We start from the raw sequence: 25,861 nt of genomic DNA, 5'->3' as shown, positions 1-25,861 counted from the left end.
TGCAAGACCAGCATCAGAGAATCTGAATGCACCTTTCATTAACTTAAACATCCTTTTAACTTTCAAGTTCAGGAGAGTTTCAGTTTAAAGACTTCATGCGATGTACAAAAGCAAATCAGTTGTAAGAACAGTTCTCATCAAGACTTTGGTGACACTATATTCCAAATAACTCGTGATGACAATAAGACAGTTCCTTCCATTGAGGATAAAGAGTTCATAAACATCTTGAATAATGAATTCTTCAAGGATGAAACTAACAGTTGGGTAGCTCCTTTACCGTTTCGTTCACCAAGAATTAGGCTTCCAAATAACAAGAAACAAGTTATTTCTAGGCTAACTTCACTTAAAAAAATTCTGAAGAACAAACCCGATATGAATGATCACTTTATAAAGGCAATCACTAGCGATGATGGAAAGGTTCGCAAGGTGAAAGTGAAGACAGCAAGAAATGGTAGTGTTAAGACTTTGTTTAGACCCATCACGGAGACAGTCTTACTCCTGCCTTCAAATGAAGATGTCTTATCTACTCGATCCAAAGGAACAGCCTGATATGCCTTCGAGTCTACTGAGTTACATCCTTTCTCCAGTGATGGAAGATTCTTCAAAGATCTGCATTCAAGAATTAATGTTTATGTTTTATGTTTTCTCTCTTCTCTACAAGTCTTAATTATACTTATAGTTTTCAATGTTAAATTGTATTATATATAGTGGTATCTACCGATACCAAGCGGGGAGTGTGCTGTCACAACAGCCTCCTTTAATGTTATTTAACATTATTTATATTCTTTGTATTAGTATATTCCAGTCCCCCTGCAAGATTTAGTTATTTAGCATTTCCCAACTGTAACTCCCTGCTCAACAGCCTTGTCTAGATGTTTCTGCAACAGTTGAGTTCAGTTAGTGAGGAGATCCTGCTGTGCTTGTAGTCGCATCATATTTTTACCTATGAATATGCTCTAAAAAACATCTATGTATGCTTTCAACGCAAGTAAAGATACTACAGATTATACTTGGAGTCATTATTTCATCGAGTAAACTGCCTGTGGAGGTTTCCAAATCAGTGTGGAGTTGTACTGCTATACAGACTGGGTCTTCTGGAGTATGCCTCGCACATAAAGCGGGAATTCGAAACAGAACAGTGTAAAACTGTACAGATGGTTGCAACACACTTCCACCATGTGCAAACAAAACACCCTGCGTGATAAGTGCCAGTGGGTGAGGCTCACAAGATCATTGCAACCTTGAAACCAGGTAGATCCAGCGTATAACCAGCTCCAATGACGACCCGGGACAAATACTTCAATGCTCTTAAAAATCCAACCGATATTTATTCCAGCTCAAGATAAAAACACACATGAACAGACCATAGCATATTACATAAAAAAGAGCTACCCATGCAGCACAGAAATGCACTTATGGTTCTGCAGGAGATAATGGCATGTAATGGCAGTGTGGTATTCACCCAGTCATTAACCACCCTGGCGCTCTATTAAGATCGCCAGGGAGGCTTCGGGAGGGTTTTTTTTTATAAAAAAAAATCTATTACATGCAGCCAACTGAAAGTTGGCTGCATGAAACCCCACTAGAGGGCGCTCCTGACGCATACTTCTGATCGCCTCCGGCGATCAGAAGTAACAAGAAGGGCCGCGATGAGCGGCCCTGCTTGTTTTGCTTTCCTCGTCGCCATGGCGACGAGCGGAGTGACGTCATGGACGTCAGCCGACGTCCTGACATCAGCCGCCTCCGATCCAGCCCTTAGCGCTGGCCGGAACTGATTGGGCCGGCTGCGCAGGGATCGGGCGGCTCCTCTTTCGCCGCTGCTCGCGGCGGATCGCCGTAGGGCGGCGGCGATCAGGTAGCACACGTGGCTGGCAAAGTGCCGGCTGCGTGTGCACCTTTTTATTTGAAGAAAATCGGCCCAGCAGGGCCTGAGCGGCACCCTCCGGCGGTAATGGACGAGCTGAGCTCGTCCATACCGCTAATGAGGTTAATAAGCTGATTCAGCGGCGTCCCACTGGAATGCCTCTCCCTTGGTGTCAGCCACGTCCTGCTCACAGTCCTCCTAACGCTGACTAACTTCCTAGTGTGATGTAATTAGGCAATGGCTCCGCCCACCATGTTTCGTCCAACTGGACTCATCAGGGGCTGAATCACACCAGAAACAAGCATGCAGCTAATTTTGACAGATTTGACAATAATGTCAGAAACACCTGATCTGTATTAGAGACAGAGGATTCGTAGGACTCCCAGGCAACTGGTATTGCTTAATAGGAAATAAACATGGCAGTATCCATATACCTCTCACTTCAGGTGTCCTTTAAGCCCCTTATGAAGCTTCCCTGCGGGCAATATTTAATTATTAGTGTAAGACTGATAAAGCATTGCGAGTGTTTTTATCACCTCCAGCCTGCATATTATTGTCTCCTTTACTTTAGCAGATGCTGCACATTTTAATCTCCAGAAATGCCACTGGAGGATTAAACTGCAAATATTCAAACTCCATTTTTATAAAGAAGGATAGCAGCTGTAACTGTGTTTTTATCAGTAATGAAAAACAAATGCAAATGCTTCCTACAAGGCTGATGCGAGCAGAGTATTTGTTTTATGACTTATAAGATAGATTCGGCACGTACCTGCAGGCCTTCGATGGCGAGTCTGAGGATGGAAGGGGTGAGCTTGGAGGCTTGCTTGAAGGAAAAATTGCTCCAGTCTATTATTAAAATAAATCCATTGATCTGCAGCTCTGGATCTTCAATTAAAACTTCTAGCGAGAGGAGAATGGCGCGTAAGATGTCCACAAAGGAGTTTCTGCAGATAAAGAAATGTACTGAAATTAGGATGTGTACCTCATATGAATTGATTAAATTCATTTCAGAGAAAATCTATGCAACAGAACTTGACTCTGTGCACTTAGAATACAGAGGGGCAAGCCATTATCTGCTGTATATGACAACAACTAAACATTTTAACTCTAGAAAATGCTAAAATCCAGTGACGTACAATGGTGTCACCTGATCTCTACCATGTACTGCTATGCATGCAACCTGCATTGCTCTGCACTGCTAATAGCAACTTGCTTCTTGCACTGTGATCCGAATCCGATACATTTTATTGTGGCTGTCACCCATTAATCACAACGTACAATGCATAAAATGGGTGTAGATATGAGATATGTAGTTACACCCCATCACCCCCGACCCCCACCTCCCCTTTTGGGATGCAGAACCTGCAGAAAACTTTTTTTTTGACATGCTGAACTCTTCATCAGAGGTCACCAGACAGCAACATGTGTGTCTCCTCACCGCTGATGCCGCTTCATGCTGAGGTCTGCATCTACCGCCTATATTTACAATTTGCTGGTGGCTATTTTCCAATAGGGGTTGCTTCAGGGCCGTTTTTAGGTAAAGGCATTCCGAGTGCCATTGGATTTAGCCCTGCCTGAAAACAAAGCCCCGCCTCTGAATGGAGCCCCACCTCCTATGGGTGTTGGATTACCTGCTTCTGCTGTGTGTGTGCAGCAGCAGGACGTTCAGTGTCCTGAAAAGCAGCAGCTTCACTGGTCCCTGGAGAGCACACATCACAAGGTCTGGATAGTTGCAGGCAGCCTCCACTGTGTCCCCCTGTACCACCTCTCCCCCAGTAAATTGTTTTGAGGAGCTCAAATTTAGGCTTAAAGCACACTCTGGCAGTTTAAGCGGCCTGAAGAAGAGAGCACAGTACCACGAAATGCGTTGCCAGTGCAAAATAAAGTTCATTTATTATATGAATTTAGTCATCATTGAGGTAAGCCACCTCATCTTTTTCTTATTTTATTGGTTTTTAACTCAGAATGATCACACCCTTGGGCACTTCTTCTCCTCCCCTTTTGTTTTTGGCCTATAGAAAACCACTGCAGTCTTCAACCCATCCATCCATCATGAGTCTGCAAAATGCAAGGCAGCAAACCGGCAGCAAACCCAGTGTGGACATAATGTTTAAAGCACACATGATGTGAGAGGAATATGGAGGATGACATATTAATTCCATTTTAAAGAACAAGCTACACCCATGCTAACCTAAAAATAAAAAACACATATATAAGTAGATAAATACTACTTCTACTTAGATGTATTGTGCTATCCACGTAATGATTCCTGTGAATTTTATAAAGGAAAAGCAGAAAATCCTATTCTAGGCAGTGGCCATCTTGCCAAGCTAATGCTGACATCATATCCTCCCTGACTCTTGTTTCCCCCCTCCCTTCTCTTGCTCATTGTGTATGCATCAGCTGCCCTCCTCCCAGAGTCTTCAGACACTCCCACTGAGGTGTATACTAGCAACTTCACTGTCTTTTTTATTTACACATCCAATCACTGAGTCACCTCAGCCTTGCTTGTAAACACAAGTTATCAGAAGGTGTTTCTGATAAGGAGCTAGGCAGGGAAATAAATGGAAGAGGAGGAATATATTATGCATACAGTAAAAAATGGCGCAGAGTAAAAAATGGCGCACCGTTCTGCCGATCATAAAACGCTATTTACCGTTTTAATGTAAAGACATTCAAACGGTAAATAGCGTTTTATAAAACAGCAGAACGGTGCGCCATTGAAAAATGCAGGGAGCTAGTCAGGCAGCGGAGGTCGGGCTGGAGAGACAGCGGGCAGTGGGCTGGCAGCGGGGGTCGGGCTGGAGGAGAGGCAGCGGGCTGGCAGCGGGGTCAGGGTGGAGAGGCAGCGGGGTGGAGGGAGTAGGATTACGTAGCATGTGTATACATTACCTTGTCCCGGCCGGCGATCGCTCCTTCACTTCATAGCTTGCACGAGTCCTGCATCCAACCAATCACCATGCGGCTTCAGTTTCCGCATGGTGATTGGCTGGATGCAGGACTCGTGCAAGCTATGAAGTGAAGGAGCGATCGCCGGCCGGGACAAGGTAATGTATACACATGCTACGTAATCCTACTCCCTCCACCCCGCTGCCTCTCCACCCTGACCCCGCTGCCAGCCCACTGCCTATCCTCCAGCCCGACCCCCGCTGCCAGCCTACTGCCCGCTGCCTCTCCTCCAGCCCGACCCCCGCTGCCAGCCCACTGCCCGCTGCCTCTCCTCCAGCCCGACCCCCGCTGCCAGCCCACTGCCCGGCGCCCGCTGTCTCTCCAGCCTAACCTCCGCTGCCACCCCGCTGCCTCTCCACCCTGACCCCGCTGCCAGCCCACTGCCCGCTGTCTCTCCAACCCGACCTCCGCTGCCAGCCCGCTGCCCACTGCCTCTCCAGCCCGATTCCTGCTAAAAAAAAATGTAACATATAAAACGATAAATATCGTTTAAAGTTAATTACTGCAGCGCCATTCTGACACTATTGGCACTGTGCGCCATTTTTGCCTGTCCCCTATATGCTAGATAAAAAGAACTCCCAGCATTCAACTCTTTGGCACTGTGTGGCACTAGGGCCAGTGCTCCTAAAGTATGTGATAACTACAAACCATAACAGCAGAAAAAGTTTTGCAAGTTTTGAATGTAGGATTAGCATCTTTATCACTTAATACACTCAGGCCAGTTGCTGTTGAAATGTGAGTTTTATGGTGACAATACTGCTTTAAACAGAGCACATTGCCTGGCTGTCCTGCTGATCCTCTGCCAATCATGCAGATCAGATGTTTCTGACTGAACTTTGACTGGATTAGCTGCATGCTTTGTTTCACATGTGTGATTTAGACACCACTAATGCCTGACAGATCAGCTGGACTGCAAAGGAACTGGTATTGTTTAAATGGAAATAAATATGGCAGCTACCATGTGCTTATCACTTCGGGTGTCCTTTAAGTCATCTGCCAAATGATTACTCCAAATGTTTTTTGAGCAATTTATTTTAGACAGCACAAAGTATCATTTTGAAATTACTTCTTAAAAATTGGCTGAAATGCAGAAGAAGAACCCATTCCAGCCATGCTCAGTCAGTGACAAGGCTCCCTGCCCACTTTCCACAAGGCAATTTGGGAGAACTTTGAACTCATTAGCAACTTCAATAGAGTTATCTCGTTAGATAAGTGCACTGCTTTTGACTTTAGTTGGCAGAACTCTTTGTGCTGTAAATTCTTCAAATGCTCTGATCTCTCTCTACTGAGCAGAAAATACAGAAACTGAAAGCAGAAGTCCTCGGTTATTGCCTAACACTGCCCCCTAGTGACAAGTGGCCATAAATACACATTGCAGCAGTACTAATTAGCAGCAGGAAAATGTAACAAATAAGAAATAAAATTAAAAAAAGTGCTAATATAAATTGACATGGAGCACTTGCAAGCCTCTAAATACATTGGTGTTAAAGGGATACTTAAGGCTGATAAAAAATGACTTTTACTCACCCAAGGCTCCCCTCAGCCTCCTGTGCCCTCGCCGTGTCCCTCCGATACACCTCGCCGCGGCCACTTCCGGTTTGGCCGTCACCGGCCGACAGGCTGGGAACGCGGCTGATTAACCACGTCCCCGACCGCAATAGCGCCCTCTATAATGCTACTGTGGCCGGGGACACGGTTAATCAGCCGCGTTCCCAGCCTGTCGGCCGGTGACGGCCAAACCGGAAGTGGCCACCGGCGAGTCCAGGTGTATCGGAGGGACACGGCGAGGGCACGGTTCAGCTGCAGAAGGCTGAGGGGAGACTCGGGTGAGTAATAGTTATTTTTTTTTTATCAGACTTAAGTATCCCTTTAAAGAGTTAAAGGACAACTGCAGTGAGAAGAATATGGTGGCTGCCACATTTATTTCCTTTTAAACAATACCCATTGCCTGGCTGTCTTGCTGATCTACAGTATTTGGCTGCATAAGTGTCTGAATACCACCAGGACAGCCCCCCCCCAGTTGCAAGTTAGGTTACACACTTACCACTTCAGGTAGACTGTAAGGACAATGGAAAGCTGAGTGTACACTTTTCAAAGCATGCAAAAGTGTAAATGTCCATATAAAAAAATGCAAATTTTGATAAGACAAAGACTTTGGTGAAATATGATCTTATCCTTAATCATACATGCTGGACAAATTGTTTTTTTCTTTTTTAATAAGTTTGCTTGCATATAATTATGAATAGTCATCGATGGTTTCTGAAAATCTGTGCATGTATCTTGAGATTGGCAGTGACTGATTGAGCTTCTTTCTTGTGTCTAATAACAAAGGGGAACAGGAGAAAGGGAAGGAAGAGGATATATGAGAGGCTATACAGGCAGAGGGTTTGGGGATAGAAGCCCGAAGCTTCATTCTATCTTACGTGAAGCACAATTCACACATCTGACTTGTTGGGAATAGGCTGGTCCTCATCCAGCAACACCAGAGGCAACCAATGCAATATGAATGTTGCCATAGAGATCTCACACTGGCTTCAGGTGCTCACATGGCTCTACAGGTTGCATTATCATTGCTCAAGGCTGAATCCCTGAGTATAAAGGCACAAGGTCACCTCTGAAATAATTACCTGTCTAATGTGATGCTGAATTATAAATGCTGTTCTTTATGTATGATTTATTTGCCAATTCTAGCTTCAAGCTGACCGCCAGGCACAAACGTTCTCATAGCTCTGTGTAGACATCCATTTAATTCGTTAACCGATCATAGCAGCACGTACCTTATCCAGAGTCTTGGCAATGACTACTTCCAGCACTGCTGAAATTAGTGGCATAACTACAATTCATGCCCCCTCCCCCCAGTGAAACGTTGATGGGGCCTCCCAATGTTCACCCCCTTCCCTTGTTGCCCTACATGGCCTTGGAATCCATCTCACAAAGGTCATAAAACAAGTGTGGTCATCAAGATCTTCACAGCCATAACAAGTGTAGCCACAAAAACGCCTGATCTGAAGGATGGACCCCTCTATCAGAGAAAGGAAAGGTTGGTAGTTGGGGGCCCGCCACAGCTCTGGCCTCTGCCGCAATCCCAGGTGCTGCTCCCCTCTAGTTACGCCCCTGCTGTTAATGCAACATGCTCAGCAGTGATGTAACTACGGAGGCTGAGATGGGATCCAGTGTAAATTTTACATCAATCTCCCCCACCCTCCGTGCCCCTCCATAAGCTTGCAGACTGCCTCTTCAATTTGACTTCTTTCAGCACCCCCGTACCTGCCTTACAGGTACCTCGATTTCCTCCCATTCGGCACTGTTGTGCAACCATGCCCCTCTGAAAGATCGCCGACTGTGCATGGCATCCTCAATCGTGCTTCCATAGCCAGGAGCATTTTGCTCATGCATAGCTCATAAAGTCTTGAATTGCACATGGGCAAAACACTCCCACCCATGGGAGCGCGGTCTAGGAGGCATGTGTAGTTGGCAATCTTTTGGAGTGACACAAAGGAGCACAATGGGAGGTAACCGAGGGACCTGTAAGTCTATGGGGGGCTGGAGGGGCCCCCAGGTAAGTAAAAATGAACTTGTCCCCCCCCCCAGGCGTACTTTACGTTAAGTTAAAATATGTAAATGGTTGTTGCAAGTTCCTCAGTCCACCTGCAAGTAAGTGGTACCAGGAATCCAAATGAATATGCGGATCCAGCCACCTGATATATTTGACTGCCTATTTAACCTCCTTAGCTGGAACCCCGAGTGAGGCTCAGGATGGAAATCCGTAGATCAGAGTGGTAACCCTTAGCCTGTCTCGTGATAGTTGCCGGAGGTATGGAGAGACAGTGCAGCATGGCAGCCTTTCAATTCACCTCTCCCAGGATACAGACGCTGGCAGCCATTTTTCTTCCAGTCCTCGGAGGCTCTTGAGTGTTATTTTGCACATGCAACCCTTATTAGAGCTGCTACTGAGGGGAGTCACATGGAAGTGAGATTGTGCTGCACATGCTGTTGGGATGCCAGAAGTGCTTAGACCTTATAAAATTGGGTAGTTTCTCTACTTGGTAAGTCTGCATTGTGATGGGTGTTGTTGGTAAACTATAATAATAATTTCAGTATTTTGTGTAGCGGTTTTCTCCTGCCTGACTCAAAGCGCTTGTAAGGCAGCAGTCTTGTACAAAAACTCCTTACTAAGTAGGTTTGGTTTTTCAATCCAGTTCTCATATGTGAGAGGCCGAGCCCTTAACCATTAGACTTCCCAGCCACCTATAAATGCAAGATTAACGCTTAGCAAGATCTCTTCAAATTACAAGTGCTTAGCAATGTGCTGCTAGTGGGCCCCAGGCCTCACTATGTAAACCTATGACAGTTTAAAGGGAAACTGAAGTGAGAATAAACTTATGAAATAATTCATTGTATGTGTGTAGTACAGCTAAGATATAGAATGCTAATAGCACAGATATGAATCTCATATTGTTTCCAGTACAGGAAGCATTAAGAAACTTCAGTTGTTATCTATGCAAAAGAGCTTCGCTCAGCTCTGCGACCAACCTTGGTGAGCTATAGTGCTGTTTTCTGAAGCACTTATCTCAACCTGTCTCTCACTATTTCTTGTTTGTTGGAACTTTTACTGCAGGAAAGGTTCAAATTAGCTCTGCTCTGTTTCATAGTTTAAAATACAGAGTGTCATTTGTACATTGCAAATATCAGGGAATGATGCAACATTATCAAAAAAAGCTATATAACTGAAAAAAAGACTCCTTTCTTTGCTACTAATGATCTATTAATTTTCCATACTACACATACAATTCATTTTATCATAAGTTATTTTTTTTTTCTTCAGTGTCACTTAAAATTGTGAATGTGCTAAAAGTATAGAAAGACGGTCATAGGAAAATCACTGTGAAATCGCTGTGAATTGCTTAGCACCGCAGTTGCTGCTTTTATTCAGATCAAGAACAGTATAACTTTGAAGAGGAACTTCAGCCTAAACAAACATACTTTCATTAAGTTACATTACTTATGTTATTTAAAATAGATAGGTAATATAATCTTTTACCCACCCTGTTTTAAAAGAACAGGCAAATGTTTGATTTCATGAGGGCAGCCATCTTTTTGGTTGTAATGAGGTGACAGGGAGTATGACACACAGTTCCAACTGTCCTGTGTCCTGATCACCCCTCCCAGTTGCTAAGCAACGTGAATAACAACATAGGAAATCCCATCATGCTCTGCACAGCATCAGGGAAAAAAGCCCGGGCATTTTTTCTTTGATGGGTGGAGCTTAGATAAAAAGGCAGCTAAAATGATGCTTTGGTAAGAAAAACAAAGTTCTGACGCTGTGAAACTGTTAAAGAAACACAGAGCCTTTTCAGTTCTGCTGAGAAGATTTTTAGTCCGGAGGTTTAGTTTAACTATTTATTGCTGTTCATTATTTGTGTTAAATAAGCACCTTATCAGAACTTAGTTTTACTCTGGGATTTCCATTAAAAGTCTACAGAGGTTATCATTGTCCATTAATTATTTATTGAAATTCCAGTTGGTTTTGAGTCAATCAGTTCTTGTAACCTTCCCAAATAGAAAGTCCAGCAAGCGCTGATTGTGTTACCTGTGGGGAATTCCCATACATACATTCAGTGGAAAAAGCAGGAGCGGATGTTGACTCTCCTCTTGATTTGGAAATAATACTGCTTCTGTAGTGATCAGGTGTCTAATAATTGGTTTGTATAAAAGGTTTCCAGCTATGAAAACATACATTGATCCTCGTTGGAGCTGCCACAAACAATGCAGCATTTACAGGAAACGCCAATAATTGATTTTTCAATCGCTAACACGATCTCACTAATAATGCACTTGACAATGTACATCAGCCTCTGCTCTGGTCAATAAAAATATCACTCTGCAACTATTACTTCTATTGTATGTCAGCCATGGGGAATTTGTTCTTCTAGTATTTGCTTTTCATCAGATTTGTGTAGAGATTATAACAGAAATGTATAATTGTGTGCTCTGGACACAAACCCCTTCAAAGGTGCCCATTAAAGTCATTGAGAGTCTGTAAGAAAAAAAAGAAACCAGATACTTATCTAAGCAGAGGGAAGGCTCTGGGTGCTAATGAGCCTTCCCTCTCCTCTCCCGGGAACCCTCGTCGTGGCAGCAGCTCCTCCATTCAAATCCCCCGCCACGGGGGACTTCGGAAGTCTTTGGGAGCCGAGTCCTCCCGAAGACAGGTGGCTCCATTAGGGGCGAAACTAGAAGTCTGGACTCCCTAAGACCCGAATAGCCCCACTGCAGTCCATCATGAATGCGGCTGCCAGAATTATCCACTCCTCCCATCGCTCCACCGTGGCAGCTCCCTTCCGTGAATCCCTCCACTGGCTTCCTATCCAGTCCAGAATCAGATTCAAGATATTGTGTCTGACCTACAAATCCATCCACAAAACCTGTCCAACCTACATTTCTGATCTTACTCAGAGATACACACCAAGCCGCTCACTCCGCTCCTCCAATGAACTTCGCCTGACCGTCCCCCGCATCACCCAGTCCCATGCACGCCTCCAAGACTTCTCAAGAGCCGCTCCGACACTATGGAACTCCCTACCTCCACCCATTAGGGCAGCCCCCTCCTTCAACACCTTCAAGAAGGCCCTCAAAACTCACCTTTTCACTCTTGCCTACCACCCCTCACAATTGCTCTAAACCCACAGCCAAACTCTGGTCCCCTACATCTCGTGTCCCTACCTCTCCCTCTAGATTGGAAGCCTTTGGGCAGGGTCCTCACTCCTTTTGTGTCCTACCTGATCATGCACCTCTATTACTGTGCACCCATGCTATGCATTTGAGTGAACCTAACTTGCCTAACTCCATGCTCCCATCCAGTGACTGACTAAGCATTACCTTGTACTCATACTGTGCTGTGTGATCTGGTTTTCTTGTATTCCTGTATTGTCATATTGCTGTTTGTCACCCCTAAATATTGTCTGTAACCTAAATTAATGTCCAGCGCTGCGTAATATGTTGGCGCTTTATAAACACAACAAATAAATAAATAAATAAGTCCCCGGGCGCCCCTGCAAGAATTTGAGTCTCCTGGGGCCCGCTCATGGCTGTTTTAGGGGGGCAGGAGGGGTCGCAGCATGAGGGGAGAGCTTGGTAGCACGTCGGTGGGGAGGGGGGACGGTCCCCCCCACTCCCTCACCTCGGGCTCTCACCTCTGCGCTCCCCTTCTGCATCTATGTAAATGTTAGCAGCGGTGGCGGCAGCAGCCATAATTTCCTCCATTCACCACGGAGGTCGCCGATCTGCAAGGGCTTCCTGTTTTTACAGGAAGTAATGTGAAGCCCTTGCAGATCGGCAACCTCTGTGGTGGATGGAAGTAATTATAGCTGCCGCCGCTGCTGCTGACATTTACATAGGCAGAGGCAGGAGGGGAGCGCAGAGGGGAGAGCCTGAGGTGAGGGAGGGGGGGGGACCGACCCCCCTCCCCACCAACGTGCTACCAAGCTCTTCCCTCATGCTGCGACCCCTCCTGCCCCCCCAAAACGACCATGAGTGGGCCCCAGGGGCTGCTTCCCCTATTGTTACGCCAGTGGGCTCCATACTGCGCAAACCCGAGTGTGTGACAGAGCTCGCTTGCGCGTGTACAGTGTGGAGCTGCCCGTCTTCGAGAGCACTCGGGCTCCCAAAGACAGCCGAAGCCTCCCTTCAGCGGCGGAGATAGCAGCATTTGACTGAATTGGTCAAATGCTGCTACGGGGGATCCTGCGCTGGAATGGGCCCCCGGGAGAAGGACCCAGAGCCTCCCCTCTCCTTAGGTAAGTATCTGGGTTTCTTTTGTTTTTTTTACAGCTGATTCCCAATGACTTTAATGATCCAATTACCTGGACGAACAACTGTCTGATTGCTGCAATTGATAGAAAAACGATCATTCTGGCCCACCAATGAAAGGGAAAATGATAAGCAATCCGATCAGACTAAAAAAATCGTTCTGAAATTTGATTAAATGTAACGACTGATAGAGTGATCGTTCTTCATCAATTGGCACCATTAAGGGCACCCAATCCGATCAATTGTAAGGTCGACTGGTTGGGAGATTAGTAGGGCACCTACTGTCAATTATAGCTACCGTATTTTTCGGCATATAAGATGCACTTTTTCACCCCCCAAAAATAAGGAGAATGACAATGGAGAAGATGTGGTAAAGGTTAAATGCTTTATATATATACAATATAAGCAAGGAGGAACAGAATAGAAAATTAATCTTTTGAGCTGTAGCTGCAGTGCTCGATGCAAAGAGTTAATTTCTCAGTGTGGTGGAAGGAGGTGGTCATGTGACAATCTCTTTGCACAGTGGAAAGAGACTCCCCAGCTCCACCCTGACTTTTTAGGAGTTTTGATTAAAACAGAATCTTGCTGGCAAGTAGTCTGTGACACTGGCACAGAAAGAAAGCACTGCAATCCCAGCCAGCCACATAATAAACAAGAAATGTAAAAAATGGTTTGTGTGCATTGCACAAAGCTTTATGCATTGACGATTATGATTTGACCTACACAATTTGCAGAAAATAAGCCACATACAGTATGTGTGAATTTCCAGGATGTAGTTTATCAGAATGTATTGCTATGGAAACCTCATCTAGTTTACAACAAAGCATATTCTGTAGGAAATAGCTATAGATGCTTTAGGGGCTAGTTCACTGTGCTCAGTTGTCTTGCAGAATAATTCTACGTGTCAACTCACTGCTCACACAATGCTATGGGCCTGTTCACAGTACTGGGTTGTAACTGATCATGTTATTTCAATTTGCTGCATGCAGACAGTGTGATAAAGTCTATATCCAATCTGAATTGCTGTTCACACTCATTATAACACGTGCATCATGCAATGGACCACTGTGAATTCAGCCTTGTAGTTTTTTGTAATTGAAAAGGTTTATCTCCGCTAGCTCAGGTGCTGTGATGCAACAGTCAGAAAATCCTAATCCATTTTTGCAGTAGTTCTTTATTCTGCTTTACAGGAAATCTGCCTAAAGCCTGCCCACTCACGGGTAGACTTTCTCCCGACGTGCCCCAAAGATCTCACATCTGATCAGACAGGGATCTATCATTGTCACACACTGCACATCGATTTTTAATTGATTTCTGCATGAAAAATCATGACATTTTGCCTAAGTGAAATTAGCACATTACAATCATCAGTAGGACAGAAAGAGGCACAAAGGGTGGCAAAGGTGGTAGAGAGGGACAAAGTGGAGGCTGAGGTGACACTGAGGTCACAGGGGGAAAAGGGGTGACCACAGGGGAACAGAAATGACAGAGGGCGCTGGAAGTACAGAGTAGGTACAGGAGACAGAGATGGCACAGAGTTCTAACTTAAAGGGAACATGAGGTGAGAAGGATATGGAGGCTGACATGTTTGTTTCCTTTTAAACAATGCAAATTGCCTGACTTTCCTGCTGACCCTCTGCCTCTAATAATTTAAGCCATAGGCCCTGAACAAGCCTGCAGCACAGATGTCTATGACAAAAATGACAAGATTAGCTGCATGCTTGTTTCAGTTGTGTGATTTAGACCCTGATGACCAATAAGATCAGCAGGACTGCCAGGTAACTGGTATTGTTTAAAAGGAAATAAATACGGCAGATTCCATAGTTCTCACATCTCGGTCGGGTTCCTTTTAAGAATGGATTCAGGTTAAGAACAAGCCTACAGTCCCTATCTCGCTCACTAACCAGGGACTACCTACACTTACCTAGGTCTTGCTTGGACTCTCTAAACATATCAGACAAAGGTATGTTCTTGGTTACGCTCTCATGGTCGACAGGCTTCCCTCTACTGCAGGATTTCAGGTTTGCTTTAAACAATTAGCATATCGTTTACCCTCTCCAGTTAGTTTACATATAATCCTTTATGGCTAACAGATGAGCAGATCGTTTGGTACCTCTCATATCAAACAGCATCCAAACTATTCAACACTGCATTTGTAAAAACTAAAATTGAATTAAATCCCACAGCAATAACAACACCAAAATGAATGCTGTTTGCCAGATACCATCCTACTTGAACAGGTACATAAACATACATTATAGCTGCCTAAAGATCTCATCATTCTGTACATGGATGAAGATATACCAGCTGTTCTGCACCTGCATATTTCATTAAGGGGTTTCCAAGTCTCATAACAGCTGTGTAAATGTTTCATCCTTCCAACCTTTCATTATATTATTGGAAGCCTGATAACCCACCACACATTTCCCTAGCCTAGTTTATGTGGCACCTTCTGTATTCATGGACTCAGTAAGTACCTAGCCCGGGGGTCAAGCGCGATCATGTAAGGGGCCAAACTCTAAAACATAATACCACGGGCCAGATGATGAAGAGTTAATATTTACTGATCAGTCCCAGGCTTCTTTTACACTGCAAATCGCATTTACAGTTTCCGTTTCCGATTCTGATTTGCAGTTCCAATTTTCAGCGGATGCTTGCAACACAAGACGAGAAACCCCCAAAAATGCAGCATGCAGGACTTTCTCTCATCGCAATAAAAATCGAAATCACATTTAAGCTATGATTAAAGTCCCTCGGGACCGAAACATGTCAGCTTTATGTGATCCATGATACGCCTATGAATAAAGTTGGGATCAGCTTGAACAAGTACGGACCATTCCTGTTGTTGCATATTTTCTTTGGATTCAGTGTCCAGGTAACAGCACTGTTCTTTACTGGGAGTGAGCAGTCTCTTTGCTATCTACTAGTGTAAAAGAGCCCACAAACTAAATGATGTAATTATAGCAACCGTGGGGGGGGGGGCTGCTCCTCCCCCTTCTGCCGAGTAGCACGTTGGAGCAGTTTAATATTTGCCAACTCCAATATTGCATCGAGTCTCCTCCTCCTCTTCCTGACAGCCACTTTCCCTTTGCTGTATACCACTGGCCTCCAATGCATCTCATGTGATTGGGAGCTGGAGGTATGGAAGCATAGAGCGTACAGCTGCTGGGAAGAACAGACAGGGCACAGTGTGACGCAGGTAAATACAGGTATTACACTGTCTTGTTACTCTGCTATGTAGGGATCTGGTTGGAGGTATGGATGTGTGTATGTGTGAGTGTTTCACAAGCCACGGGGGGCTGGGGTTGGCTGGTGTTGGATCCCAGGAGGGGGCCAAAACATCGCTGGGGAGTCCTGTGGGTTGTCGCTGTACCCAAGCTCAAGCTGGCAATGTTTCAACCAGAAACACTGTCACCGGAGTACTCTTCTAGATGGGAAGTCAGTGTGCTGTCGATCTTTTACTGCTTACAATGATGTCCATTTGAAGATCTTGAGGGCCACATAAAATGGCAATGAAGGCCACATTTGGCACACAGGCCTTGAGTTTGACACCTGTGACCTAGACAGTTCAATACACTGTGGAGTCTTAGTTAAAACCCTAGTCCGGGTTTGTAGTTTTTATTTAGGTTGCCAGGGGTATCCAGATATGTCTTGGTGTATGCTAGGGTGGCAATGGTATGAAATTCCACGGTATGATAACCGTAAAAAAAAATACCACGGTATGACGGTATACGGTATTGTACAATTATTTGGACCCGGCCCCCCCCCCCCTGTAGCCAGTAGTAGGTGGCGGCAGCATAGGTAGCCAGGGATAGGTGTAGCTAGTAGTAGGTGGCCGCAGCATAGGTAGCCAGGGATAAGTGTAGCCAGTAATAGGTGACCGCAGTATAGGTAGCCAGCAATAGGTGGCCGCAGTATAGGTAGTCAGTGATAGGTGTAGTCAGTAGTAGGTGCTCGCAGCATAGGTAGCCAGGGACAGGTGTAGCCAGTAGTAGATCCTTGCAGCATAGGTAGCCAGGGACAGGTGTAGCCAGTAGTAGGTGCTCGCAGCATAGGTAGCCAGGGATAAGTGTTGCCAGTAGTAGGTGCTCGCAGCATAGGTAGTTAGTGATGGGTGTAGCCAGTAGTAGGTGCTCGCAGCATAGGTAGCCAGTGACAGGTGTAGCCAGTAGTAGGTACTCGCAGCATAGGTAACCAGTGACAGGTGTCCCCAGTAGTAGGTGCTTGCAGCATAGGTAGCCAGTGACAGGTGTAGTCAGTAGTAGGTGCTTGCAGCATAGGTAGCCAGAGATAGGTGTAGTCAGTAGTAGGTGCTCGCAGCATAGGTAGCCAGGGACAGGGTGTAGTCAGTAGTAGGTGCTCGCATGATAGGTAGCCAGGGTTAGGTGTAGCCAGTAGTAGGTGCTTGCTGAATAGGTAGCTAGGGGCAGGCGTAGTCAGTAGTAGGTGCTCGCAGGATAGGTAGCCAGAGATAGGTGTAGTCAGTAGAAGGTGCTCGCAGCATAGGTAGCCAGAGATAGGTGTAGTCAGTAGAAGGTGCTCGCAGCATAGGTAGCCAGAGATAGGTGTAGCCAGAAACAGGTGGCTGCAGCACAGAGAGCCGGGGGGAGGGAGAGGGGACGCAGCAGCAGGGATAAATACTCACATACCGGCAACCAGGTCCTTCACCGATGTACGGGCTTTCATTGTACTTCACGTTCTTGCATCATCTTGTAATAGCACCCAGGGGGCGCTGTTTCAAGGAAATGTGATGCAAGAACAGGAAGTACAATGGAGTCCGGATACATCGTGAAGGACGGAGCTGGCTTCTCGCAAGTGAGTATTTGTATCCCCGCCGCTGTTTGTGCGCTCGTCGCTGCGTTGCATCCCCGCCGCTACGTCACCTCGCCCTCCCGGTCGCCCTGCCCCCTAAAACCGGTAAAACGAGATTGTGCACGGTATGGTTACCGTGCACAATCAAACCGCGATATATCGTAATACCGGTATATCGCGGCAACCCTAGTGTATGATGATGTATTCAGCCAAGTGCTCTATGGCTAGGGCGAACAGGGCCTTAGAGAGTAGAAAACCATGGCTGGAACTCCATTTGATTGGGAATGGTTTAGGTTGTAACCCAACTATTTTCAAGGATGCTGAAGGAATTGAGTCCAAGTTTTTAACGATATTAAGAAAAGGTCCAGATTACCTGGAATTGCACATGACCTGAAAAATGAAAGGCTACCAAAGACTGCCAATGGCCTTTTCTATGTTGATAGTGAGCATAGTCAAGGGGATTTTGGTGTCATTAGCATGCTTGATAAGGCAGACATTCCTACGGATGTTGTCTGAGGCCTGGCAGGGGGGTATGAAACCCACCTGGTCTTTAGAGATGAGTTGGTTTGTAGTTTTTTTAACATCCCTGGCGGTGCATTTCTGTCTGGAATTATGAGTCAAAAGCAGTACATTGTTTTTCAAGAATAGTTGGCCTCCAATTCTTAACCTCTTGAGGACTGCAGGGCTAAACCCCCCTAGTGACCAGGCAATTTTTAGTTTAAAAGGCCACTGCAGCTTTAAGGCCAAGCTGCAGGGCCGCACAACATAGCACACGAGTGATTCCCCCCCCCCTTTTCTCCCCACCAACAGAGCTCTCTGTTGGTGGGGTCTGATCGCTCCCCCCATGTTTATTTTTTTTTTAATAAATATTTGTGTTGCCTTTTTTAAAAAAAAAAACCCTCTTCCTTTAACCCCCTTCCCTCCCTCGCTCCCTCCCTCCCCACAGCCGGCCAATTACGGCGATCGGCTGTCATAGGCTTCTGCCTATGAGAGCCGATCGCTCTCTTGTCCCCCAGGGGGACAGCCGTGTCACACGGCTGTCCCCAGTGCAGCGCTGCTGCTGATCGCAGCGCTGCACAGAGTAAATAGACGGCGATCACGCCGTCTAACAGTCTCCCGGAGACTGAAGGCGGGGCGGAGCTCCGCCCCCCAAGCAGGAGATGCGCGCGCAGCCTGCGCGCGATCTCCTGCAAAACAGAGCCCCAGGACTTTACGCCAATTGGCGTTAGGCGGTCCTGGGGCTGCCGCCGCGGCCACGCCTACTGGCGTGACGCGGTCGGCAAGAGGTTAAATTATAACTCACCAAAATATTCCAGAATAAAAACCAGGTAGACTTTCTGCATATAAATAAAAGACTAGAACACAAATTTGTTGAATTAATGAAATGTATGAATAAACTTAAACAATTGTGAAACTCTACAAAAAGACAAGCAGAGAGTATTCAAAATCCAGGCAGAATTCGGTGCAGGCGGCAGGCAGAGAGTAGTCAAAATCCAGGCAGAGGTCGGTGCAGGCGACCGGCAGAGAATAGTCAAAATCCAGGCAGAAGTTGGTGCAGGCGGCAGGCAGAGAGTAGTCAAAATCCAGGCATATACATATAAATGGATATCCATGTAAATGTATTTACATGTATACACGGCTTCTTTTTTTCCCCAAGACCAGTAAAAGTCCATGTCCGCTTTAAAAATAAGCCCCGTCCCTGCCGACATCACACCGCCACCGCTGCAGTGATTGGCCGCCGGGTCCCCAAAACAAGAGCGTGGCTATGGGGATCCCGTTGGCCGGAGAGAAGCCGCAGAGAGGCAGGAGTCCCGCTGTGCAGCGCCGATCGCGCGCGGGACTCCAAAACACATTAAAAACAATGTAATTCCCTACCCCGACCTGAGCTCGGGCTTACCGCTCGCAGCTCTTTTTTTCTACCCCAAGCTCAGGTCGGGGTTACCGCCAGGGAGGTTAATACATAGTTAAGTATGTTTAATATATCATAATTTGCAATGCATTAAGGTCTGTAAATTGCACATAAAGCACATTTACAATGTTCAGGGCCGGATTTACCATAAGGCACTGTAGGCCCGTGTCTACAGGTGCCTGATGTTGGAGAGGCGGCTCCCTTCCTCATTCCCTATTCAGAGTCCACTGGCTACCTAATACTAAAGGGCACCTGTAGCTACCTATGATGGTTAAGTGAAGTAAGGGAAAACTGACAGCTGGGCCAGCCAGCACATTGTGGTGCGGTTCGATGGGGGTTTGTAGGTTCATGGAGGGTGAAGTCTAGGGTGCTTGGAGCCTATAGGCATCTGTGCCTATAGGCTCCTGTGATGTAAATCCAGTCCTGACAATGTTTATTTGTATTGTATGTATTTATTTGGTTTACAATGCTGACTTCTTGTGTTAGGGTCAGATGCAGTTTGGCTACGCTGCACAGCAGTTTATGAGCTGTCCAGACTCCTCCCCCTATTCAATAATTACCTACATGTGGCTGTCAGAGAGGTATTGAGAGGCAGCAACAGTGGGCTTAAAAAAAGACGTATAGACCTTCTCAAGTAATGAGAGATAAAGGAAGGACAAACCAATATCTGGAAGCTGATAGCTCTCCCTCATTCTTCTCTCTGATTTTCAGAAGAGGCACAGAAAGTGTCTTGTAGTCAGACAATTAATACATAAGACTTGTGTTTATTCTTACTGAGCTTGCGTGCTTTAGAGACACTATAATGACATACAGTAGAATGCAGTAAATCATTCAGGATACCCAGTTTTATGGTCATTTCCCTGGTTTCAGCATCAGAAACACTTCTTATATAAATATTGTTGTATATTGTATGCAGCCCTGCCCTCCCAGTGATACTTAACCCAGGCTGTTCAGGTATCAGAATTATTTTCCCAGAGCATTCTGGGAGACCAGGTATATTTTGTACTGACGTCAGAATTCTGAGAAATAAACATTTCGCAGTGCTGCATCTGCCAGGACTAACTTAAGATGTCGCAACCTGTAATACATTTCAGAATGTAAATCAGGGAAAGGAAAAATTTTAAATTGGCAAACACTTACTAAATGAATTATACATTAAAATGGTAAAATAATAAGCAATGTTATTCATTATGTTATTTTAACAACAGTTCCTCTTTAAAGGAGTACTATCAAACTTAACCAATTTCTGTCTGTAGCATAAATCAAAATTGCAACAACAGTCTGCGCGTCACTGCTCCTGAATGCATCGGAAGCAGGAGCCGAAGGGAAGGATCATGACGCGCCCTCCTCCAGCCTATGTTTGCCGTTGTGTAGCAGTGGCAGCCCGATATACAGAAGTCTCCCTCTGGGGTGGATTGGCTGGGCAGAACAGGAGCGAGAGCGGTTGTCTCTCGCTCCTCATAGCAGGCTTCAGCGCGTCACTCGCTGTATAATGCGCTCTGATGTGGGGGAACATGAAACTAGGATAATGCACTGCCGGACTGTAAAAAAGGAATCCCCTCTCACATAATGAGCTGCCCCATTACCCGTCGCCGTCAGTTTGTCAGATGCCGACTATAAGGTAAATTTTAAAAAAAAAAGCTACACTGCACAGCAGAAAGATATGCTGTTTTCGCACAGACTGTTGTTGCAATTTTGATTTATGCTACAGACGGAAATTGGTTAAGTTTGATAATACTCCTAAAGTGGGATAAAACTCTGACATAACATTCAATAAAAATGAGTTTTGCTACTTTTTATTAACCATACATTTATCATATTTGCTTTTGTGCACAAGTAATATAGTCTGTCTATAAATTACAGATTCCCAAAGTACAGTTGATCTTCTCTGAAAGCTGCCATTGCATTTTATTGCATAGCTGCTATATTTATATATTAAAATCCATCTAGCGATCACTTTTCAGCTGCACACATACTAGATTCAGAGAGGTCAGTTTCAGCACTTTGCTAATGTTTACTATATGTATCTGACAAAAGACTGTAAACAAAAGATAATGTTATCACCTCTTCAGATGAGGCCATTAGCTGCCCACTGAAGCAAGCAGCTTTCCACTGAAGAACAAAGTGTTGTGTTTAACAGTTTGAATGCTGTTATGCTTCAAATTTTGTTTGTGGTAGTAGATTTTATGCTGTAAATAAACTTTTAGAGCAAACTTTTAAAGCAAAGTCTCATACCACTTTAACATTACTGACCATAAATGTAAAATGAGTAGAAAATATTTAAACACTATCTACATTTACCTACTCTGGTCCCAGTTGGCCGCAAAGAGTAGAAGAATCTTTCGTCCGTAATGGTCGCGAGTGTCGAGCACGCCTGGAAAGCCATCCATAAGGGCTCTCTTAATCCCCGGGTCATCCGCTTTAAGGTTTTTGAACATGTCTAAGTTAAGCTGACGATACTGGAAATACTGAGCAAGAAGTCGGAAAGCTTCCATCTGATTGAACTTCCTCGCTCTCAGAAACCTTAAGATGAAAGCGTCATCTGTCCGTAGGAAGCCAATGTCTGGTCTAGTGATGATCATATCTCGGACTTGTTGGATATCCTGATGTAAAGTGTCCGGATTCTCACTTAATTCCAATCGGGCTTTTTCTATCGTCTCTGGACTGAGCCCAGCCTGTAAGTGGGTCATCTTTCTAGCCGGCGAACTTTATAATTCTTAATAACGTAATTCTTTGCAGAGGTACCGATCCCATCCACTAAGACTCCAAACCAAATCCTTTACAGTGATCTCCAAAGCGTATTCCAGAAGAGCTCAATCCTTCAAACCACAGGGCACCAATGAAATGCTGAAATGATGCAGCATCCGTTTCACAGAGAAGCGGAATGAGCTCTGTAAGGCAAAAAAAGAGAACATCTCTGTCAATTCTAGCTTTGTGGCAGTAAACATGAGACATGGTGGCTGGCATAATAACATGCAATATGAGACAACCCTCAATAGCCAATCATAACTTGTCTTTCAGCCATCTAGCGTCAGTTTACTGACAGACTTTTGATTATGGTATGAAAAAAGTACTGTATTTTGCACAGCGTAACTGTCTTTTTTACCATTTCATACAACAAGCCAAAGGAAGCCATTGAGTAACTTACTGATGTCAACTCTGACTTGAATACAAAAAGACACAGGAAAAGGCCTTTAGTTAGAGAATCCAATATAATAATATCCCTGTGTCTCTGCGTCTCGACCCTGTGTCCGTGCTGAAAACCATCTGCGCATATGCGTGCTGGGGCAACAGGGACGCAGTGCGCAGAGCTAGGAACATGATTCAGCTCTCCCCTGAGGACGGGGCCGGGGGTGGGGGGAAGGGTGTGGCGGGCGTGTGTGCGCATTTCGCATGCGCCCATTATGCAGCACCGCAGCACACCATTATGCACAAGGCCTTAATGATTTGTATTACCCATTGGTCTTCAGGACATACAGTTTCATGCAAGTACAGTATAGTGCCCCTGTTACAATTTGTAGCTTCATCACAGAGGGAGCACGGCTCACTGTTATTCTGTGCTAATGTACAAGGGCAAAAAATAATGAGTGTAACCATTGCATCTATTCAGCCTCCATTCCATTAGTAACATGTGATTAGGTATATTTTAGTTGCTGTGTATGACTGCGAGCTGCATATTGCCTTTTATTCTATTCAGTAAGAAGGTCATGCTACTGCCAGTCTTTACTGCAGGTACTTTGTCTACTGTCGCCCTGTATTATACAGTGAAATCATAACACAATATACAGCAACATTAGGTTTTATGTGCATCAATGACAGCCCTGCCTCACAGACTAAACCCTCATCATCAAATGACTTTTACCAGAATTAACTATTACCAGCGTTATACATCACATACTTTGGAAACTGCTGTTCTGGGCAGAAATCCCATTGAGAGCATTTTAGTAGCTGCTGGAGGTGTCTTGCAGTGCTGATCATCTGGCTATAAAAAGTTTATGAGTCTCCCCCTTTAGTATCAGTAAAATCAGAACACCTGATCTGTATATTTGGTCCAGACAACTGATTAATTATACTATTATGATTAGGCTACGTTCACAGAGGGTGTTGCGCTGCCGATAGCCACAGGATTGCAATGGAATGGGAAAGTCGCACTGCACATTATCTGCACTTTGCATCAATTACATTGAAGAATACCGCAAATGAAAAGTATGCTTCAAGACAAGACAAGACAAGACAAATAACATTTATATTGCGCTTTTCTCCTTGCGGACTCAAAGCGCCAGAGCAGAGCAGCAGCCACTAGGGCGCGCTCTATTGGCAGTAGCAGTGTAAGGGAGACTTGCCAAAGGTCTCCTACTGAATTAGTGTTGGCTTACTGAACAGGCAGAGCCGAGATTCGAACCCTGGTCTCCTGTGTCAGAGGCAGAGCCCTTAACCATTACACCATCAGCCAACTTCAGCGCACATCATTATACCACAATGCACCGGCCGCACTGTGAACATCACATAGGTGGTGCATTGCAGTCCAACGGTCCGCGTTACAATGCAGCCGTGACTTCGCACAAGAACGCCCCACTGTGAATGTAGCTTGAGGGCCCATTCAAACTTGGGAGTTTTTTGAGCGATTTCCGCAGCACTTTGAATCAACGGCGATCGCTGGTGCTTTGAAAAGTGCTAGTGTAAGTTATAGTACATGGCAGTGATCTTGCTGCAGCGATCATCGGCCATTCGCGATATGCCGTGCATGAAGTGCTTTTCTGCGATTTTGGAGCAATCGCAGTTCAAATGTAAAAAAAATTGCGATCGTTCAAAAATCGCTTTCGTATCTAGTAAAAAAGCGTATCTAGCGGTTTGCGATCCTCATTGTGAATGTAGCCTAAGGGCTCCTTCACTCCAAATACTTCGCAAAGTGGTTCTCAATGCTCCAAACTGCTTCGTCCCTGCTGCTTCTGTACTCCCTATTCGCTTCAATGGTGAAATGTCCAATGCGAGGCCATGCGAAAATTCACGCAGGCACTTTTTGAACCAGCAAAGACAAGGAGCCCCATTCACTTCAGTGGCATAACTACAAATCATGGGGCCATTCACAACCTTTCCCTTGCTTACCCCTGGTGACCTCACAGCCTGAGGGCCCATCTTGCAAGGGTCATAAAACAAGTGTTGCCATAAAAATACCTGATCTGATGGATGTACCCCTTTATAGGAGGAAGGGAAGTAGTTATTATTATTATTTATTTATAAAGCGCCAACATATTCCGTGGCACTGTACAAAGTAGGAAAATAAACAAGAGATATATAATGATACAGACAATGCTAAACATTAAATATGGACATTGGTACAAAATACAGAACTGGTGATTACAATAGCAGATGCAACATGATGAATAAAATGCATAACAGAGTGCAAGCTATTAAATGAATAACATTCCAAGACACAAAAGGGTGAGAGAGCCCTGCCCTTGCGAGCTTACAATCGAAAGGAATGGAGTGGAAACAAGAGATGGGGAAGTATACAGTATATATACAGACAGTGCGGGATTAGGTTATTTAGGAAGGAGTAAAACTAGATGCGAGGTTGAATGGTGCATGGCCTAAGATAGAGCATATGCTTGTCGAAAAAGGTGAGTTTTGAGAGAGCGTTTAAAAATGTCAAAGGTCGGAGAGTGGTGGGTGTGCTGTGGAAGGGCATTCCAGAGGAGAGGTGAGGGCATGTGAGAAGTCTTGTACAAGTAGTTGAGGCACCTCACAGCCCTGGGCCGCCCTGTGTTCGCTAGTTATGGACCTGACGGACCCCTGCAGGCAAGAAATCAGCATTGCAGCTGGTAAACTAGGTTTTGCAAAAGAAAATCATTGGTGAAAGTTGCCTTCTTAAAACAGAAGGAAACTTGCAATAATTCAGCTTTAAGTGAACAAGAATCCAGAACCGCTGGTGTATAGCAAGCCTGTAGCTTTAAATATTACACAGCCACATCAACCCCACATGTAGACAGCCTGGTTCAGACTTTTGGTCATCATCAGTACATGGCAGGGATTGATATGGCTGTGTAAAATTTAAAGCTATAGGCTTGCTATACACCAGCGGTTCTGGATTCTTGCCTGGCTTACAGGGGCGAAAAGAGATAATTTGCATATTCAGTAGTGGTGCATTGTGGGTAACCACACATGTTCACTTATAGCTGAATTATTGCAAATTTCCTTCTGTTTTAAGAAGGCAAATTTTACCAAGCATTGTTTATTATTAGGAGGGCTTTTCAGTCTCTTTTATCCCCTATACATTCCTAGTGGTTTGGGTCACCTGAGCTGCTTGGTTACTCAAAAGAAAATCCATATGGCATCCTCCATAGTTCTCTAATGATGGATGGTTTTTAATGACCTTCCTGAAAACATCTACTAGAATAAAAAAGAACAGATGTCGTAGAACTAAGATCTAAAAACGACATTGTTACAAAGGAGAGAGATTTAATACGGTATACTAAATGTCAGAGTATACAAAAAGATGTATATAACTAAGTTCAATG

The 25,861-nt window shown here is 45.0% G+C and overlaps 1 protein-coding gene across 2 annotated transcripts in view; it reads right to left on the bottom strand.

Annotated features, from left to right (window-relative positions):
• The window catches only part of CLVS1 (clavesin 1), a 120,258-nt gene that overhangs the window by 75,826 nt on the left and 18,571 nt on the right, over positions 1–25,861 (bottom strand). For both annotated transcript variants that reach the window (XM_068234789.1, XM_068234790.1), the window contains exons 2-3: positions 21,645–22,234; positions 2,634–2,808 (exon numbers count right to left, since the gene is read on the bottom strand). In XM_068234789.1, the coding sequence (XP_068090890.1) occupies positions 2,634–2,808; positions 21,645–22,033 (564 nt within the window). In that variant the 5' untranslated portion in view covers positions 22,034–22,234. The remainder of the gene's footprint in view (positions 1–2,633; positions 2,809–21,644; positions 22,235–25,861) is intronic.

This window comes from Hyperolius riggenbachi, chromosome 5 (assembly GCF_040937935.1).
Source record: "Hyperolius riggenbachi isolate aHypRig1 chromosome 5, aHypRig1.pri, whole genome shotgun sequence".
In the NCBI taxonomy this organism is placed as follows: domain Eukaryota; kingdom Metazoa; phylum Chordata; class Amphibia; order Anura; family Hyperoliidae; genus Hyperolius; species Hyperolius riggenbachi.
The sequence above is the reverse complement of the archived record's forward strand: the minus strand, read 5'-3'. Positions and strand labels throughout refer to the sequence as shown.